Here is a 21,778-nt window from a genome sequence, read left to right on the forward strand (position 1 = left end):
AAAACATTACACAGTAGCTTCTAGGTCAAATGCGCTCATGTATAGAGTTTAAACATTCTTAAGTTCTCCCAGACGCCCCTAAAGTCCAATTTTTAAGATCATTATATAAAAATATGTATTGTAGGTCTCGAATGCAGTTGACAGTTTGAGGGCCATTGTGTATGTGTGAGAAGGAAGCCTTTAGTGAGTGTATAATTTTGCCCCCTTACCAAATGTGAAATCCAAGGGTTTCTTCTTCCCAGTTAGCCACACACACACACAAATGTTTGTTTGTTTTTAGAGACAGATGGTGAAAGGGGAAATGCAGGAGGTGCACACCAACACTGTTTGTACTCTTCTGGAATTTATCGGAGGGTAGCTACAGAAATGGAGTATTCTTTGCCTTTGCCTTCATGGCCAGCCCTGGCTCAGCTGGTGTCATACATAGAAAAGGGCGTTCACCTCAGACTCATCCCCGTGTTCCTTCCAGCTCATGGGAAGGTAGATGATTTTCCACTCTCAGCCTCGGAATCCTCACCTGAGGAGCGGGAGGGCCGTACTGTCCCCCTAAAAATCCTTGTAACCAAAATGTTTCTCACCACTTTGATTTCCTTCACTTCAGTAAGATGGTGTCGAAGAGTCTGGAAGGTGGGTGTTTGGGTTGTTGAAGTGATCAGGCTGGTAGAAGGATTCCTCTTATTTACCTGCGGGCTGACGGCAAGTGAATATTGTCTCCCCTGCCTCCACTGGTCAATTGGTCAGAAGTACCTAGAGTGGATTGTTGAATGGTTTTCAGGCTGCTTCCAGGTTCAGAGGGAAAGTTTGTGTTTGACTAGTGATGTCTGCTATAGGTGGGGAAGGGGACGAGGGGCAGTGGACATGCTCTAGCCCTATATCATGTGCTTAATACTTACACATATCCAAATGACTAAATAAGAAAATGCTGTTATCTAGACTGGCATTAATTTTGTTTTCATTTTTGCAATGGTTTTCTGGGATAGAGAGAGACATTCTGGTTAGTAAACTGTTGAGTAACTCTGCTTTTGGAATTTGGAGCGTAGACTTCAGTAGCGACTTGACTTCAAGCCACATGGGCGCATGATCTGGAACAGTGGGTAGCGTTACACAGACTGACCAAAAAAATTCCAGAAATAAGCAGAATGTTGGCTCTGGGTATGTATGCAACTCAATAAACAACAACAAAAAATAACTGTTAGTCAGATGCCGGAACGTAGTATGAAATGTTAGTTTGCAAATACGTCTGAAACAATGAGAAGCCCTCTGTAATAAGAAAATAATTTCTTCTGCCTAGGCTTCTCTGAGAATCTCTTCATATTCTCTTCAGACTCCATTATTTCTCTTACTCTCTTTCATTTGAGTCACACTTGGACCATGGGGAAATGAAACTAAGGATTCCAGAGAATCTGTTATTCTGGCATAGTCGAGGCTACTAGAACCAAGGATCACAACAGAATAGGGGCAGTTTTAAATTGTTATTAAAGCTGCTGGGACCTGGGCGACCGCATGTGGAATATTACTTATTGACTCTTCAGATGAACTGTCACTCAGGGATCATGGCCCTTGTAAACTGTGCTGAGGAGAATTTTGAGGATGTTGTGGCTTCAGTGGGTCTATAATAGGAAAGCCTACAGTTCTTCCCTCCTATATCAGGAAAAGCCAGTCCCTTCGTTCTGTGTCTCCTTGACTTTCACACTGCTATCCCACTCACAACACTTTGCTCTGGTCACCAGACGTGTGGCAGTTTCTACCCCAGCAAGCAGTTCCTTGGGACACCAGCTGGGTGGTCTACAATCCTGGGATCCTGCAGATCCCACAGGTTAAGGGGTCACTCCTGCAGGACTGGCCCCCACCTCCTTCAGATGCCAGTCACAAGTCCAGGTTGTCAACTGTACTTCTCACAACCAGCCTTCGGTGGGCGATTCCAACAACTCCTATCTTGCGTATGATGAATTTGCTAGAGCAGCGCACAAAACTGAAGTAAACATTTACTTACTAATAAATGCCCGGTTCTTATAAAAGGGTATAACCGAGGATACAGAGGACCATCTAGATGGAACTGATGAGTAGGGCAAGGTATGCAGGAAAGGTGAAGAGGGTGCATCCCCTCTGCAGGTGTGCACCAACTCAGAAGCTCTCCTGTCTCCATAGTTGGAGATTTTTATGGAGGCTTCCATAAAAGGGCATGATGGATCCTTAAGTTAATATTTAGCCCTTTTCCCTTCTCAAGAAAATAGAGGGTATAACTGAAAATTCCAAGATTCTAACCATGGCTTGGTCTTTCCAGTGACCAGCTCCCATCTGGGAACGCACACAGAATCACCTTTTTAGAACAAAAGATACTCCTGTCACCAAAGAAATTAGGATTTCAGGAGATCTGTGTTAGGAACTGGGGGCAGAGACCCAATATATATTTTCTGTATCTCACCATAGTTGGTACCTGAGTACCGTATCTGTTTAGTGAGGACCCTGCGAAAACATATGTGCCATTTCCAAACTTGATTTTCAAACCCCCCTCATTATACATAGAGAGATAGGGGTTCATAGCTATGCAGTGGCCAAGTCAGGGCCAGAACTCAGAGATCATAGATTCTGTTCCACTTGAAATTGTGGTAGTTACTATATTGCAACTTTTGTCACCAAAGAGTTTACCATTTGGATATAATATCTCTGGATAAGGGAAAATTTAGATACCATCAGGATACCCAAACAGCTGCCATGGTAGGGACTGAAATGAGCAGAAGAGATAGTTTCAGGATATCCTGCCTTATAGAGAAGGACATCCTTCAAGTGGGGTTTACTAGAAAGCAACGCCCCAATTAAGAGTATTTAGGGAATTGAAAGAGGCGTAACTGTTAGTCATAAACGTGTGTGCAGCTCAGCGTAGATTGTCCCCACCATTGGTGACCTGGGAAGGAGCGGAGGTGGGAAGTGTGTCAGTCGATGATCAGAGAGAGAGAGTGAGTGAGTGTGATTGCACCTGGTCAAACTTGAATTTTTATCCTTGTATATGGATTTGATCCTCCCATGTTACGAAGTTGATGATAGATCTGGGTCCAGTGTTTACACTGAGCCAAAAGAGTGGCAGTTGGTTTCCAGGACAACACCTCCGGTCTGGTGTGATGGAGAGTGGAGGGACAGGAGTATTGTGCCTCATGAGAATTTTGTCTTGTGCTTTAGTGAAAAATCCCTTTAGTCTGTTCTTTGGAAACTGAAGGTCTTTGTTTTTAAAGCTGAGAAATGAGAAGTATGAATGAATTTGCGATCATACGATTTTATTTTAGGTCTATAAATTCAACTCAGTTCAGCTTCTCAGAATCTGAGTAGGTGACTTGTTTGCTACTGATGAATAAAAAAAAGAAAAGTTTCAGAAAGGCTAAAATCCCAGTTGTTAGAATACATGGTTAAGACTTTAATAACATCATTGACTTCCTTTTGGAATTTTAATTTAGCAAAGGCAAAAATGCTAATTGAAACCCACTTTATATGAAAACCTAAAAGATATGCTGTACAAACTTTGGCTTCCGTTAAGACCGTGAAGTCCTTTCCCACCCATTCTTAAAAAGGCTATGTTGAATTTTAGAGTAGTGGTGTCTTCAGTACTGTCATTGACATTCGCTCCCTGTAATTTTCACCTTCAGAAAGACCAAGTCTTTGGGTTCTGGAGAAAGAGAATTGGAAAGAAGCGTAGGAAATTGACAGAAACCTCTCAGTGGGAGGGAAGACTGTTGATCTGACCTCACACGGGAACTGTTACATGGGCACAGGAAGAATGAACAGATGGCTCACTGTAGAGTGACTTGACATAGATCAGGGGAGAATACCAGCATGTCTTTACAGGTTTAACTGTGACATCTATAAACACTGTTCTAGGAGTTAGGATAGTAGTACCGAGTGAAAAATTACTGTCTTTAAATTTATAACATAGTTATAAATAAGATAGAATCTCACCCTCTTCTAATGTGAAGTGAAGAAAGGAATCAGGGTTGGTAATAAGGAAATTTATGATTATGTGTTGAGTATTAGAATATAACTGGATGCTTAGAACTATGATTTGACCATCACTGAGAAACTGTAAAAAATCCAGTCGGGGTTGGTGGCAGGGAAATTAGTCTTGGGAACCAGGTAGCGAAGGAGCACACCTCATAGATTTCTCCTCTGGCTCAGTTAGTCTATAGTGATAAAAAAATGCTAGTGGTTTATACAGTTAGCAAGGGGACATGGATAAAAAGATTAACTTTTATGGGGGAAAAAAAGGGCCAGAAAACTTTCCAGGCATTTTTTTTTTTAAGATTTCATTTATTTATTTGAGAGAGCACAAGCAGGGGAAGCACAGAGGGAGGAGAAGCAGGCTCCTCGCTGAGCACGAGCCTGCCATAGGGCTTGATCCTGGGGTCCAGGGATCAAGCTGAAGTGTCTAAGCTGAAGGCAGCCACTTAACGAACTGAGGCACTTTTTTCTTGGATATGGAGAGAAAGGGACTAACTGCTGGGTTTATGCTCTTGAGTGTTGTATAACATGGTAATCTCTTAGGAAAAGTGAAACAGTAATGTTAAAAATCCTTAGGAGCTAAGCTTCTGGACAGTATTTTTTCAAAGATGACTCAATTATAGAGAACGGTGAATTTAGAATGGTGTTTTAAGGAAATACTGATTTTTTTTTTTTTTGTCCCCTTAGGTCATTGTGGCTGATTTTTTTTTTTTTTAAATACCACTTAATGAGGTTTGAAACCATTTGTTTTGATCTTTACATGTTGGTACTATTTTTCAAAACCTTTACTCTGAGGTTTTTGACACTACTGAGATTTTAAAATGTAGACCCCCCTGCCCGAAACACTGAAATAAATGTTAGTAATGGTGTTACATTCCTAACACTTAACCGTACCATAGCAGAGGAACACTATTGCCCAGGATCTCATAACGGATCAAAAATAGGTGAAAATATAACATGATAACGCATTCTTATTTGGAGTTCGGAGTGCAGGAAACAAGCCCTGTTCCTTTCCTTGTCCTCTGCCCTTTTCCCTGCCCCACGTACAAATACAAATCTTAACCATTCTTTTTTAAAAGATTTTATTTATTTATTTGACACAGAGAGAGATCACAAGTAGGCAGAAAGACAGGCGAGGGGTCCGGGGAAGCAGGCTCCCTGCTGAGCAAAGTATCTGATGCTGGGCTGGATCCTAGGACCCTGAGATTATGACCTGAAACAAAGGCAGAGGCTTAACCCACTGAGCCACCCAGGCGCCCCAAATCTTAACTATTCTATAGAAGATTTGGTTTCCCTTGATAATCCAATGAGAGGCCAGCAGTAAAAGTCAAGAGAAATGCGCAATTTTGAAAAAACCTGTATGAATGCCGGCTACACAGTTGCCTAAACAACTGAAAGATACTTTGTTTTTATTTGTTTTGATACTTAGTTTTGTGATACTGAAGGGCTTTGGTCATTACTGGGCAAAAGCAGAAATATGAATAATCCACACATCTACTTTAGGCTTTGCTCTGTTTCTCCAAGGTTTCAGACTGTGGTTCTGATAGGAATCAACCAGTTGTAAATGATCACTATTATTTTTTAAAGCTTGTTCTTTATTCTGAAGTCTCACTCTCCATCGATGTGCTAAGTTTGTCTTTTGAGTCCTAGCGAAGAACCAAAGGCAAAATCAGAGACAAGCAAAATGGCAGGGCCCTCTCCAGGGTTCATGGGTCAATTACACCTTAAGTGTAGTATTTGTTCACTTAATTTTGCCCACTAACTTTTACCCTGACATGTGTCCTGGGAGATGGTATAGGTCTACTTCTGTGGTAGTGCCCTTGGCCTAGTTAACTGTAATGGACTCAGAATTTTAGAGCACAGCCTAAGCAAAGTTGACGAGCACCACAGTTTCTCCAAAAGTTGAATCATTCTTTTAGGGCCTGGAAACCACTTGTGTTTTCTTTTCTTTCCAAGATGATTCCCATGTGAGTAGAGAGGAAAGGTTGACATGCCATGTCAAAGGTGGTTTTCATCATTTGTGGGATTTGCTTTTATGTTTCTGCTTTGGGACTTAGGCATCTCTGTTCCAGGGAGGATGATGGGAGTTCTCCCAGCTGGAGCAGGGGAGGAGAGAACCAGATCTCAGCCTTAGAGCTACCAAGGCATTTGCACATTCTTGTTCTCACATTAGTAGCACAGCTGCCTGCCTGTATTTATTCTTACTAGATGAATGATAGATGATTGACACATCTGCCTTGTCTTCCTGGGGATCGATGCTCTTCGTAGCTGCACCTTGGGTAGGCTTATTACGTGGCATGGATGGCCGTGGAATTCATCTTCCAACTTTTATTGGGATGAAAGCTCAACTCAAATGTATCAACTTGAATTATGCCAGGATGTATGGTCGCTTGTTTTTATTGCGTGTGTTTTTTTGGGGGGAAGGGAGTTTTGTTTTGTTTTCTTGTTTTCTGTTTTTGTTTTTGTTTTTTGTATGGTCACTTTGGATGTAGCATTTCCCTTGCGTCCCTGAGGACAGGAGCTATAGACTATCCGTCTTCGTATTTCCAAGGTGCAGGAATGGCCGGCACATTGGAGGTGCTTAGTGAGTACTTGTTGATTCATGAAGGAAGGAATACGTTGTGGACGACTGATGCTGTATTTCACTGTAAAATGAGACGCACTCTTTCTTATTACAGCTGGAAATGCCGCTGTCCTCAAGTATGAGGAAAAACCTCCCAAACCAGCATTTCAGAACGGTTCCTCAGGATCCTTATATTTAAAGCCTTTGGTATCCAGAGCTCATACACACTTACTAAAAACTCCTCCAAAAGGTATGTTCCTCATTGCAGAGAAAAGCAGGAAGACAAGACTTTTTAAGTCCTTATCTTGTAGAAAGTTAAATTTTGGCAACTAGGTTCATAGCACATTGAACAGTTATTTACAAGAGTCTCCCTGAAGAAAGACACATATCTCATTTTCACAGCAAAGGAGATTTTCTCCTGAGAGACTGTAGGTTCTGTGGTTAAAACTTGATACCTATAAACACAGGTGTAAGGTAAAAATAAATGAAACTATTCCTAGTGATCTAAAACAATGAGATTGAAATCTATAATTGAATTCCCACCTTTGGTCCAAACTATGTTCTTTTTTCTGTTCTTTTTCTTTTCCTTCTTTGTATTACTCACTTAGTAATTGCCATGGCTTCGAAGAAGAACTTTCAGTTTACAAACTATGTGGTATATGCTTAGTATGCAATGTTTTCATGCAGCTTTATCCCAAATCTGAAGAGAATTTTAAGCACATTAGAAGTTGAATTCGTGCTTAGTGAATTGAAATACTGTTTCACTGAAAGAATTATGAATGAGAAACTTGAAGTAGACTGTGTGACCCATGGGAGAGGCAGTGTTGGTTTTTTTAAGAGAAATATTTTATTTACACTACTAGTAGATCTCGGCTGCTGTCGTTACTCTGGGATATAACCATCTTATCAATAACAGGAAAAATATCTTCCAGTATTTCAGTTTTAACAGGGTGAAATTGCTTAGTTATAGAGTAAGAAACAATTAAAGGGGGGGAAATAAAAAATATGTATTTGCCTTACCCTGATATCTAGGTTAAAATATATCTAATGAATTTTCTTGATTTCTATTAATCATAAAAATAAAGGAAAAATAGCTTGCAAATATATTCTTTTTTTTTTTTTTTTTTTTATTTGACAGACAAAGATCACAAGTAGGCAGAGAAGCAGGCAGAGAGAGAGGGGGGAAGCAGGCTCCCTGCCAAACAGAAAGCCCAATGCGGGGCTCGATCCCAGGACCCTGAGATCATGACCTGAGCTGAAGGCAAAGGCTTTAACCACTGAGCCACCCAGGCGCCCCTTGCAAATATATTCTTAATAGACAATTTCAATTAGAAAACAGTTTAATGAAAACAGTGCAGTGGTTTGTATGTGTGAACTGAAGAGAAGTATTCAGAACTGGACAGATAACATGTTGTCAAATATAAGTGAGGAATGTCTGCCTGGATGACACCATTTTCAAGCACTCGCTCAACATTCACACAACTCAGTTTTACCTTACGTTCAAGGGAGATACAAAGTCAGTAGACTCTGCTCCTGAGTTGTAGTTAAGAACCCCTTTTTTGGCCTTTTGATTTTTTTGTTTGTTTGTTTTTGAAGATTTTATTTATCCATTTGTAGAGAGAATGAGAGAGCCCAGCAGGGGGAGCAGCAGGCAGAGGGAGAGGGAGAAGCAGGCTCCCCACTGAGCAGGGAGCCTGATGCAGGACTCAATCCCAGGACCCTGGGATCATGACCTGAGTGGAAGGCAGACATTTAACGAATGAACCACACAGGCACCCTGAATCTGCGGTTTTTATTGACGATGATAGAGCCCCAGCATCTACACATCCACCAGTAAGTGAAAAGGGATGTCAAATTTTGGTACTAATTAACTTGCAGAGAATTGGAACTTCATGATTCCGCTGGTCACTTTATGGAATAGGGAATTCCAGTTTTCCAATACGTCTTGCTGTTGCAAGTTTTAGTATCACAGTTTTTTTAAACTTTTTTCTTTATTTAAATTCAATTAATTGACATAGGATATATTATTAGTTTCTGAGGCAGACGTCAGCAATTCATTAGTCTTAATAGTTAGTCATAATACCCTGGGCACATAATATCACAGGCCCTCTTTAATGTCCATTACCCCATTACACCATCCCCCCAACTTCCTCCCCTCCAGCAACCCTCTGTTTCTTTCTTATAAATAAGAGTCTCTTGTGGTTTGTTTCCCTCTCTAGTTTCATCTTGTTTCACTTTTTTCTCTCTTCCCGTATGGTCCTCTGACTTGTTTCTTAAATTCCTGTATCACAAAGGTTTTACTTGAGTGGGAATGAATGATTTTCATTTATAATGGCCACACATTTTTTTTTCCATTTTATTTTATTTCTTGGCCACACATGTTTTAAAAGATTTTATTGATTGATTGATTGATTTGATGGAGTGTGAGTGAGCTTCAGGAGGGTCTGTGGGAGAGACAATCTCAAGCAGACTCGTGAACTCGGAGTCTGACACAGGGCTGGACTTCACAACTGTGAGATCATGACCTGAGCTGAAACCAAGAATCAGGCACTTAACCAACTGAGCCACCCAGGGGCTCCTAACGGCCACATATTTTAAGACATTGTGGTCTCTGAGATTCTACAGATAGAATGTGGCAACCATTCTAACTAGTAATTTGCAGATGATGATGCTTTAGAATGACCGTCTCTGGGCAAATAGAAGCACTCCTAGTTTTCTTCTAGTGCCTTATCTTTGTAGCTCTGTACGTATTACCGCTACTTGTATTTCTCGTCATACTTATTAATGTATAACTGACAAAATTGTAGTCTGTTTGGTAATTTGATACACATACACACTGCAAAAGCATCCCCTGGTTGTGTTTCATACTGTGTCAGTTTGGAAAAGACGCTTCCGTATTTTTTCCTTCCTAGCTGAGTAGCAAGTGAATCGGATTTAATGCCTGGCAGTTCTAGAAATCACAACTAGCGGTTGTCTTTCATAAATACCCTGCCTTTTTTGCTGCGTCAACAGTGGAATAGCATAAACTGTGTAATATGCATGTAAATTCAGTCCTGTTAACATTTGCACTCCAGCTGTTCTTTACTGAAAATATACTCTCATTTTCCTGTCCTGTGTAATTTGTGACCGTGAATTCATATCACCCTTAAACTCTCATCCTAATGTTATTTGGAATATCATTTTATACCTAGAATATACTTGATAAAGTTGACTGTATTTCAGTGGTATTTCTTGTCTAGAACCTAAAATTTACATAATGGGTTATTTTTGAAAATACTCTTGTTTTGGGGCACCTGCATGGCTCGGTTGGGCTTTTGCCTTCCGCTCGGGTCTTCATCCCGGGGTCCTGGGATCGAGCCCTGCGCCGGGCTTCCTGCTCGGCGGGAGACCTGCTTCTCCCTCTCCCACTCCCTCTGCTTCCATCCCCTCTCTCATTGTGTCTATCTCTGTCAAATAAATAAAATCTTACAAAAAAAAAACTCTTGTTTTGAAAATATTTTTAAATGGCTATTTTTTGTGTGGTATTTTACTCAAAACGTGTTTTTTACAAATATTTCTTTTATTTTTTAGGTCCCTCAAGAAAAAACCTATTTACAGCTTTTAATGTGGGTAAGTGACAACTTTAAATATAGAGGGAGAAAAAAGAATCTTTTTATAAAGTCATGTTATCATTGCAATATTTGAATATATTTACAGTGATTTTTTTCACTGTTTTGCTTAAAACAGATTTTCAGGTTTGTGGCATAAATTTAACTGCTTATGACTAGGACCAGCATAGGTTAAAACTTGGTCAGCATGATTAACAAGCAATCTGACACAAAAGGACATTTTATTAACAACAGATAATTTTCATTTTTTAAAATGATTTTTTAAAAATGTGATCTAAAGTGGAGAATATAATTTTTTCTACAGTAAATGCTCTTTTAAAATTGTATAGTCTTCCATTGCTATATCTCAGCATTGGGTTTTAACACCTTTTAACAATTCAGCTTCACATTCTTCTGTACCTTTTTACACTTCTACTGAGCAAACTTGCATCGGTCTTTAAAACCGCTTCACACATTTGAAGCACAACTGGGAATTTAAAAGTTTTGTCTCTTGAGAAACCATAAATATTCATGAATTGTATTTACTACAGTTCCTATATTTGATCTATAGCTGATCAGGTCCCCATATACTACTGCATTTTCTAATTTAATATTCATTTATAAGGTAGTTATGTGGCTTCTAAATGCATTGAAGATTAGAACAGGAATTTAAAAGGGAGAAAGGTATTAGAGCACAATGACTACAGTTTATCGTGCTTGTGACCATGTTCAGTGTTTAAGGATATAGTATCAAGCTAGAGGTGAACAAGGGCCTTCTCTTCAGGAAGCTAGGCAGGAGGTGTAAGTTTGTGAGGCCTTGTGTTTACGAAGTAATTAAAATAGGGTTGAGGTATTAGTACAAGGAATAGCTAATACCCTTGATATTGCCCAGCTGTGTCCAGTTTCTCAGCTTAATCAAACAGGGAAGTGTGAGGGAATTATATTACAATTGTTGACCTTTTGTAAGTTCTTAAAACTAGAGAAGACTCAACCATCCAGAGTAATTTAAATTCTAAAGGTCCCCAATAGCCTGAGATTGAATATATTTTTACTAAATCTTTTCTAATTTAAAAAAACATAAACTATTCTAGACACATTGAGATTTTTATTTTCTGTTGTTTTAAATTCCTAGCACAACTGGGTTTTTCTGAGAAAAAGAGAGCTAATATGCTGTAGAATGATTTTATTTTAGAAAACCAGATAACATTTAATAGGAAGTTAGAGGGTATAACTCTGTTTAACTGAGAAACTTCCAGAATGTTTTCCAAAGTGCACCGTTTTACATTTCTACCACAGTATATGAGGGGTCTAGTTTCTTCAAATTCTTGGCAGCGCTTGATTTTATCTTTCCTTATTTCAGTCATTTTAGTGGGTATGAGATGGTATCTTACTGTAGTTTTGATTTGCGTTTTCCTGATGATAATGATGCTAAGAATCTTTTCATGTGTTTATTGGCCATTTGTAGGTCTCCTTTGGGGAAACATATATTCAAATCCTTTGCCCATTTAAAAATTATTGTATTATTGAATTGTAGGAGTCTTTATATATAACCTTAATAACCAGATCCTTATCAGATCCTGATTTGTGAATATTTTCTCCCACTCTTTTCACTTTTTAATAATGCCATTTGAAGCACTAATATTTCCAGTTTTGATGCGGTCCAGTTAATTGGTTTTTTTCTTTTGTCGCTTAAGCTTTTTTTTAAAAATTGAAGTATAGTTGACCTACAATATTTAAGGTGTAGGATACAGTGAGCATTTATATATAGCAAAATGATCACAATAAGTCTAGGTACCATCTGTAACCACAGAAAATTATTAAAATATTATTGACTGTATTCCCAATGCTGTACTTAACACGCCTATGATGTGTTTATTTTGTAAGTGGAAGTTTGCATCTTTTAATCTCCTTCACCCATTTTCCCATCCCCCAACACCTTTTATTCTTGTACAGTTGACCCCAGAACAACATGGGTCTGAACTGCATGGGTCCACTTATACATGCCCTTTTTTCAATAAATACAGTATAGTACTGTAAATGTGTTTTCTTTCCTTTTTAACATTTTTCTCTAGCTTACTCCATCGTAAGAATATAGTATATAATACATATAGCCCACAAAACATGTGTTACTGTTCTCTTTATGTTATCAGTAAGGCTTCTAGTCAACAGTAGCCTAATAGTTAAGTTTTAGGAGAGTCAAAAGTTGTGTACAGATTTCAGCTGAGGGGGAATGTCAGCACCCCTAATGCCTGGATTTCTCAAAGGCCAACTGAATTTATGAGTCTATTTCTGTTTGTTCATTTCTTTTGTTTTTTAGATTCCACATATAAGTGAAATCAAACAGTATTTGTCTTTACCTGTCCAACTTGTGTCTCTTAGTGTAATACTTTCGAGGTGCATCTATGTTGCTGCAAATGGCAAAATCTTACTCTTTTTTATGGCTAAGTAATATTTCATTGTGTATCTATGCCACATACTCTATCCATTCATTTATCGATGGACATGTAGTTTACTTCCAATTGGTTATTACAAATAATGCTGCACGGAGTATATATCTATTCAAGTTAGTGTTTTCATGTTCTTCAGATAAATATCCAAAAGTGGAATTGCTAGATTGTATGGTATTTCTATTTTTTATTTGTTGATGAACCACCATATTGTTTTCCATAGTGGCTGCACCAGTGAATGTTCCCACCAGTGGTGCATGAAGGTTTTCTTTTCCTCACATCTTCACCCACATTTGCTATTTCTTGTCTTTTCAATAATAGCCATTCTGATGGGTGTAAGATAATATCTTACAGAGGTTATGACTTGCATTTCCCTGATGATTAGTAATGTTGAACATCTTTCCATGTATCTGTTGTCCATCTATTATAAGTCTTTGGAAAAACGTCTATTCAGTTCCTCTGCCCATTTTTAATTGGACTCTTGGTTTGTTTTTGTTTCATTTTTGGTGTTGAGTTGTGTAAGTTCTTCATATATTTTGGATATTAACTCCTTATTGGATATATCATTTGCAAATATCTTATCCCATTCAGTGGGTTGCTTTTTCATTTTTTAATGGTTTCCCTTGTGCAAAAGCTTTTTAGTTTGATACAGTTCTAATTGTTTTTTTTTTTAATTGCCCTTTGCTGAGAAGACATGCAAAAAAAAAAAATATTGATAAGACTATGTTTTTTGGTTTTATTTTTTCAGGTCTTACATTTAGGTCTTTAAACCATTTTGAGTTGACTCCTGGTAATGTTTTGAATAAAGGTGATGATTGTGTACATCCTTGTCCTAGTCCTGCTCTTAGAGGAAAAGCTTTCAGCTTTTTACTGTTGAGTATGATGTAAGCTGTAGGTTTGTCATATATGGCCTATATTATGCTGAGGTATATTCCCTGTATACCCATTTTCTTGAGAGTTCTCATCATAAATGGATGTTAAATTTTGTCAGGTGCTTTTTCTACATCTGTTGAAATAATCATTAGATATTTATTCTTCATTTTGTTAAGGTGGTGTATCATGTTGGTTGATTTATGGAAATTGAACCACCGTTGCATATCTGGAATAAATCTTACTTGATCATGGTGTATGATCCTTTTAATGTAGTGTTGAATTTGGTTTTCTAACATACTGTTGAGGATTTTTGCATTGATGTTCACCAGAAATGTTGGCCAGTAATTTTAAGGCTACTATTTCCTTACTGATTTTTGTCAGATGCCTACTTATGTAAATGGAGTGTTAAAGTCCCTGATCTTATACTATTGTCGATTTCTCCCTTTATGTTTATTAATATTGGTTTGTCTATTTAGGTACTCCTATATAAGGTTCATTGATGTTTATAATTTTTAAATTGTTTTTGTTTGGTTGATCCCCTTATTGTTATGTAATTCCTTTTTTTGTTAGTCTTTGTTGTAAAGTCTACTTTGTCTGATGTGAGTATTGCTGTCCCAGTTTTCTTTTTGTTTCTATTGGCATGGTATATTTTTTTCTATCCCTTCACTTTTAGTATGTGTGACCTTGGGTCTGAAAGGAGTCTTTTGTAGGCAACATACACATGGGTCTTGTTTTTTCATCCATTCAGCTAGCCTGTGTCTTCTGATTGGAGCATTTAGTCCATTTAAATTTACAAGTAATCATTGAGAAGTATGTATTTATTGCTATTTTGGTTTTTTTTTTTATTGTTTTTGTAGTTCTTTTCTGTTGCCTTCTACTTCTCTTGCTCTCTTCCCCCGTGTTTTGATGATTTTCTTTAGTTTTCTGTTTGGATTCCTTTCTCTGTATTTTTTTTTGCTTATGTCTTATGGGTCTTTGGTTTGTGGTTATCATGAGATTTATATATAACACCATGTATAGCAATTTATGTTAAGTTGGTGGTTACTTAAGTTTTAACATTTTAAGCACTACATTTCTACTCCCTCTCTCTGTGTTTGATGTACTTGATGTCATATTTTACATCTTTTTATTTTGTTATACCTAAAATAATTATTGTGGATACAATTGATTTCACTGCCTTTGTCTTTTAATCTTTTATACTATTTTTTAAGTGGTTGGCCCACTACCTTTACCATATATATGCTTTACCAGTGAGAATTTTTTCTTTCATTATTTTCTTCTGGTTATGACCTTTTCTGTCTTCTTCTTTTTTTAAGATTTATTTATTTATTTTAGAGAGCGAACTTGTGCAAGCAGGGGAGGGGCAGAGGGAGAAGAGAGAGAATCTCAAGCAGAGTGAAGACCCCGATGAGGGGCCAGTTCCACAACCCAAGATCATGACCTGAGCCAAAATCAAGAGTCAGACACTTAACTAACTGAGCCACTCAGGAGTTCTATGACCTTTTTTGTTTCAAGAGATCTCTAACATTTCTTGTGAGGCTAACTTCATGGCGATGAACTCCTTTGACTTTTGTTTGGGAAGCTTTTTATCTCTCTTTCATTCTGAATGATAATCTGGCTGGGGAGAGTCTTCTGGTTGTAGATTTTTTCTTCTCAGACTTTGAATACAGCTTGCCACTTTCTTCTGACCTGCAGTTTATGGGGCAAAGTCAGCAGATAGTCTAATGCTGGTTCTCTTGTACGTATCTGATTGCTTTTCTCTTGCTGCTTTTAAGATTCTCATCTTTCATTTTTTTTTTTTAAAGATTTATTTATTTGACAGATAGAGATCACAAGTAGGCAGAGAGGCAGGCAGAGAGAGAGAGAGAGGAGGAAGCAGGCTCCCAGCCAAACAGAGAGCCCAATGCGGGGCTCGATCCCAGGACCCTGGGATCATGACCTGAGCTGAAGGCAGAGGCTTTAACCCACTGAGCCACCCAGGTGCCCCTCATCTTTCATTTTTAAAAAAGTTTTATTTTTAAGTAATTTCTACAGCCAACATGGGACTTGAGCTCACATCCCCAAGATCGAGAGTTACATGCTCTACCCACTAAGTCAGCCAGGTCCTCCTTATTATCTTTCATTTTTTTTTACATGTAATTATTAATGTGGTTTTTTTTTTTCAATCTCTTGGGGTTCATTTTGTTTGGGGATCTCTGTGCTTGCTTGACCTGGATGTCTGCTTCCTTCCTAAGGTTAGAAAAGTTTTGAGCCATTATATCGCCAAATAATTTTTCTGTCCCTCTCTCTATTTTATCTCCTCTGGGACCCCAGAATACAAATGTTAGTATGCTTGATGCTATCATATAGGTTTCTTAAACTATCCTTATTAAAAAATGTTTTTTTCTTTTTGCTGTAGAGCTTGGATCATTTCCGCTTGGATCATTTCCACTCCTCTGCCTTCCAGATCACTAATCCATTTTCCTACATTCTCTAATCTTCTGTTGATTCTCTGTAGTGTATTTTTCATTTCAGTTATTGTATTCTGAGCCACGATTGTTTTTTTGTTTTGTTTTGTTTTGGTTTGGTTTTTTTAGATTTTATTTATTTATTTGAGAGAGAGGGAATGAGTGCACAAGCAGGCAGAAAGGCAAGGAGAGGGAAAAGCAGACTCCCCACTGAGCTGGGAGCCTGAAGCGGGGCTCAATCCCAAGACCCCAGGATCATGCCCCAAGTCAAAGGCAGACACCTAACTGACTGAGTCACCCAGGTGCCCCGCCACAATTGTTTTTTTTCTACTGTTAGCTATCTCCTTGTTGAACTTCTCACTCTGTTCCTCCATACTGCTTTTGTGTTGGATGAGTTAATGAACATTGTTTTGGTCTCTGTATCAGTTGGATGGCTTATCTTTATTTCATTTAGTTCTTTTTCTGAGGTTTTTGTCTTAGTCTTTTTTTTTTTTTTAAGATTTTATTTACTTATTTGACAGAGATCACAACTAGGCAGAGAGGCAGGCGGGGGGTGGGGGAGAAGCAGGCTCCCCGCTGAGCAGAGAGACCCAAGCGGGACTCCATCCCAGGACCCTGGGATCATGACCTGAGCCGAAGGCAGAGGCTTTAACCCACTGAGCCACCCAGGCGCCCCTTGTCTTAGTCTTTTGTTTGAAATATATTTCTGTCTCCTCATTTTGCCTGTTTATGTTTGTTTCTATGTGTTAGGTAGATCAACTATGTATCCTGGTCTTGAAGGATTGGCTTTATGTACAAAGTCTCCTACAAGGCCCGGAAGAACAATCTCCCCTGGTCATCAGAATCAGGCATTCCATGGTGTCTTCATTTTTGGGGTGTGTGTTCTTCCTCTTTCATTGGCTCACTGCTTTTGCGGACAAACCAGTGGGTGGGGTTGGTCCCACTTCAGTTCGGGACAAGAGCTGCTTTAGCAGGGCACCATTCTGTCTGGGGCTGCCTGCTAGGTGTTACAGATAAAAGCTTCTTGAGTTGTGCGGAGATACTGGTCCCGTCTGGGTTCTCTGGCTGGGTGAGGTAGGGCTGGAGCCACTTTGCCTTCTGTTATGGGTGTGTTGAATACAGCACATCCATAAAGGAGTGTAGGGCAGGGCGAGTAGTGCTCCTAGTGTCGATGGAGAGTGTTAGAACTGGTACCCACCAGTGTCAGGCCAGCTAGACAGGAGAGTAAGAAATAGCACCAGCTAGCACTTCTGTCCTGGGGAAGTTCCTGTGGATCCCTGCCCCTTCAGTACATGCCCTGTAATTAGTCACCAGATCTCATTCATGTGTGGCCCAGGTGCTTTTGAAACTGCTGCTTTGCTGTGTCTCAGAGCAGGTAAGTTTGTGCACAGGCCTTGCTGAGAATGGAGTCTTCGTTTTCTGTAGCCCTACCGTTCTCCCGGAGTTAACCCTCATCGATTTTCAATGAGGGACTCACTTCTGGGTGCCAGGCCCTCAGGGTGGAGGTGCCCAGTGTGGGGCTTGAGCCCCTTGCTCTTCAGGGAGCCTCTCTGGAGCTGTGATGGCCCTCTTGCTTGATATTATTTTGCTGGAGGTGTGGGTTCCACAGACACTGTGTCTCTACACTTCCTGCTCGATGTTACTTTTCCTTTATGTCTTTGTGGAAGAGCTGTTCTGCTAGTCTTGAGGGCATTCTCAGAGAGCTGTCTATTTGTAGTTGAGGCCTTGGTGTGTCTGGGGGAGGGGGTAAGCTCAGGATTCTCCCACTCAGCCACCTTGATCCTCTCTCTGGTTCTAATGCTCTGTAGAAGCCGTTGATTCATGCAAGGTCATGAAGCTTTATGCCCTATTATAAGATTTTTAGACTTTAAGCTCTTGGGCTTAGATCCATTTTAAGTTAATTTTTGTAATTGAAATAGAGGGTCCAGCTTCATTGTTTTACATGTAGATATCCAGTTGTCCCAGAACTGTTTGTTGAAAACACTAACCTTTCCATATTGGATTTGTCTTGGCACCTTTGTTAAAAATAGTTGCCTGTAAATGTGGGAATTTATTTCTGGACTCTCAAATCTATTCCATGGATCTATGTCTCTCTTTGCTAATACCACACTGTTGCTTACTGTGGTATATAATAAGCTTTGACATCAGGTAGTGTGCATTATTCTAACTTGTTCTTTTTCAAGATTCTTACGGCTATTCTGGGTTCCTGGAATTTCTGCATGAGCTTTTGGGTCAGTGTGTATTTCTGCAAAAAATAAGCTGTGATTTTTATAGAGATTGAATTGAATATATAGATGAATTTGGGGAGTATTGCCATTTTTACAATATCAGGTATTTTGATCCATGATTATGGGAGATCTTCCCTTTTAGTTAGATCTTCTTTTTTTTTTTCCTTCAATAAATTTTTGTAGTTTTCAAGATACAAGTTTTTCAGTTCTTCTGGTGAGTAATTGTATGCAACTTTTCTATGCTTTGGAAAGTGCTATTGATATTGGTCACAGTAAATGTGCTGGTTAAATAAATCTAATATGCCGATCTTAATCTCAGTTAAATCTGAAACATGGAAAGGCATTCTTCATTCAGGTCTCAAGTCTATAATCATGTAAACTGTCACAACGGATATTTTTTTGATAGGCATAGTAAATAATCCCAGTATAGTATCCCTTTTCTGCGATAAACTATTAGCATTAGACATTTTTCCTTTCCACAATGTTGGACTGACTCTATGCCTTATTTCCAAAGCATATCATTGACCTTTGACATAAGTAACCCTTGACAATTAGGGTTATCAGATTGGCAAATTAACTCCTGATGAAATGAGAAAAGAAGTGGAAATTATGCATCATGTTTTGGTTTTCTTCGGCAAAGCCTTTATCTATGGAGTAGAAATGAGATATATGACAGATTTAGAGAATTCCTGTCTCCAGTTAACCCTTAATAATCAATGTCGTAATAATGGCAGTGGAGAAGACGTATTTTAAAGGGTCTGTGTTGCAGTTTAATCTCAATTATGTGGCATGAATATGTATTTTTTTCAAAATTCATAAACATGACTTTTCCATTGATTTTCCAAGTTGATGCTTACCTATTTAAGACTAACCTAGTATTATGATGAACCCACTGAGGAAAAGTCTGTGTGTTGGCTTTTAGAGAGATAACTTTGATGTTAACTTGTGTCCAAATAGCCAGTGACTTGGGGCGCATCGTGTAAGCTCTCTGATTATAGTTTCCTGTGTAGTTGAAACGACTGACCACTAGGTTTCTGCTATAATATTCTATGACTGCAGAGCACCTAGACTTTCTTCATATTCTGCTTTTGCAAATGGTCTTTTAGACATTGTTCCACATACAAACATGTTCCTCTGAGCATTAAATTTTAAGTATTTGTACTATGGCTTTGAGATAGTTTTCTTTTTTTTTTTTTTTAAGCATAAATAGTGGTGAAGATTAATCTGACCATCTCTTCATATTCATAGTCACTTAATTGTGGAGGTTTGCTAAATTCTAAAAAGTGTAGCATGTAGAGGTTTAAGTGTCACCCCTTGTTTTTTTGGTTTTTTTTTAAATTTTGTGATTTTAAATAAATCCAGATAACTTTATGTCCTGTTTTGTTGCTTAACATGAGTAATCACTTCTAGGGATTAGTATATTTCGCATATGCAGAAACTTTTAACTACTCCTCTTAAATATTTGAGGTACCTCTATTACATACATAAATGATTCTATGATTGGGCATTTCTCACTTTCAGGGTTTGGGGAGATTGCTTGGCATAGATTCTTGAAAGTAGTTTAAGTAAATCAAAGCCTATGTATTTGTCGTCATTTCACTCAGATAAATGAATTGTTTTCCAAAAGCCCCACATCCCTTTATACCATGACTGCAACAGGAGAGCGTTGGCTTCACTGTACTCTGGCCAACATTGGGTATTGTTTTTAAACTGTGACTAATGTAATAATTGAAAAGTGTATGTCACTGTTTTAGCTTAACTTTTCATCAGTTACTTCAAAGACACTTTGATTATCTTATAAGATAACAAAGAGGAGCAGAAAGAGAGTAAACTTTTGAGGTGTTGAATATTGGTTTGAATCTTAGTCTTGCCACCTTCTGCTTGTGTCCTGACCTTAGGCTGTTTGCTAAGCCTCTCCAAGTCTCAAATCTCTCATTTGGGAATATGGGAATGTTCTAGGAATAATTCCCAGGATAGGTAATTTTGACTTCATAAAGTTATCGTATAAAAAGCTTTCAAGTGGTAGCCCCTTCTGCTGCAAGGGATGGTGGTGATGGGAATCCCTTCCATTGTTCTGAGAATTCTATTGGCTTATTCAGAGTTCTTTTGCAGGAGGTTGAATTATTTTAAATCCTTAAAGCAAGCAGGAAAAGCCACGTTAAGTCAAGAACTATCCTCATGAGATCTAGCTGCTGTAATTTATTTAAAGAATCTGATGCTAAAACATTTTAGCCAACATTGATTCTAAATAAAACTTGGTTTACTGTTTATAAGGAAGATGTCACATGTACCAATACTATAATTACCTTGGTTCTCCTGCACATTAAAGCTTTTTGGGATACCAAAGCATGAGAGATGTATTTATCCAACTCCCCCCCCCCCCCCATTGTTTTACACAACGTTTTCAAGCTCAGGAGCCATGGTGTCTGCCTTGGAGACTAGAAAATGCACTGCTCCTTGCCTGCCCATTTACTAAATACAGCACAGGAGGATAGGGTTGCTTTTTGTACCTCCTATTTCCAAGTGTTGGGAAACAGCTGAGAGTTGCAGACCGGCTCCGATGAGGTACTAGTGTAGCCAGCACTCCCCCTGGTGAAAAATGATGAGCCTGTCTTTCCGTGCTGCTTTAGGATTATAACTTTTATCCTACGTGAAAAGCAGATTTTGTTTTGATGTGTGATAAATTTAGTGTTTCACATCAGGGAAACGTGTAGCTTATTTAGCAAATCTTGTCGGGACAAAGGCTATCTTTTCAGCAGGAGCTAGGTCCCTACTTCACACACCACATGCAAAAATGTTCCTTTCTGGTGGAAATTTTAAACAAAAAGTAGAATGAAAAGAGCGCTCAGAATATGGACTTGAATAGAAAAGGCTTTTTTCCAGGAACATTAGTACAAAAGAAAAGGTGGATAATTATGACAACAAAAGTTTTAGACTTGCCTTTTGTCACATACATTATAAACAGGTGGGGAATATCAACCATAAGTAGATTTGTTGTGTTTATTTTTCAATTTATACAAGTATCAAATCATGTTGTACACCTGCAACTAACGTGCTGTCCGTTATGTCTCAAAAAATTATAAACAATATTAATAGCAAGCACATTCATTCCAGATAGGACTCTTTCAAACCAGCCGGTAAAGATGACCCCGCGGTAGAAATGTAAATGGACAGACACGAAAGAAAAAATAGGAAGCGCTAGGAAATGAGAAAAAGTTTACAAACGGCTAATTAACAATGTACTATCGGTGCTTGCATGTTTGGTTTTTTTTTTTTTGAAGATTTTATTTATTTATTTGACAGAGAGTTCACAAGTACACAGAGAGGCAGGCAGAGAAAGAGGGGGAAGCAGGCTCCCCGCTGAGCAGAGAGCCCAATGTGGGGCTTGATCCCAGGACCCTGAGATCTTGACCTGAGCCAAAGGCAGAGGCTTAACCCACTGAGCCACCCAGGCGCCCCAGTGTTTGCATATTTTTAAGAGGAGTACTTGGTGTTGGTGAGTGAGTGAGTGAGGAATGGGAACCATGCACATACTGCTGAGGGCATATAAATTATAACAGCCTTTGTGGAGGCGGTGTGGGGACATAGAACAAAAGTCTTCTACCCAGGAATTCCATTTATCAGAACTGTTTAAAGGGAAATTACT

At 38.7% G+C, this 21,778-nt stretch overlaps 1 protein-coding gene across 6 annotated transcripts in view; it reads left to right on the forward strand.

Annotated features, from left to right (window-relative positions):
• The window catches only part of MTUS1 (microtubule associated scaffold protein 1), a 166,384-nt gene that overhangs the window by 88,427 nt on the left and 56,179 nt on the right, over positions 1-21,778 (forward strand). For all 6 annotated transcript variants that reach the window (XM_045988043.1, XM_045988061.1, XM_045988071.1 and 3 more), the window contains 2 exons: positions 6,666-6,800; positions 10,121-10,159. In XM_045988043.1, coding sequence (XP_045843999.1) covers positions 6,666-6,800; positions 10,121-10,159 — 174 coding nt within the window. The remainder of the gene's footprint in view (positions 1-6,665; positions 6,801-10,120; positions 10,160-21,778) is intronic.

This window comes from Meles meles, chromosome 2 (genome assembly GCF_922984935.1).
Source record: "Meles meles chromosome 2, mMelMel3.1 paternal haplotype, whole genome shotgun sequence".
In the NCBI taxonomy this organism is placed as follows: Eukaryota; Metazoa; Chordata; class Mammalia; order Carnivora; family Mustelidae; genus Meles; species Meles meles.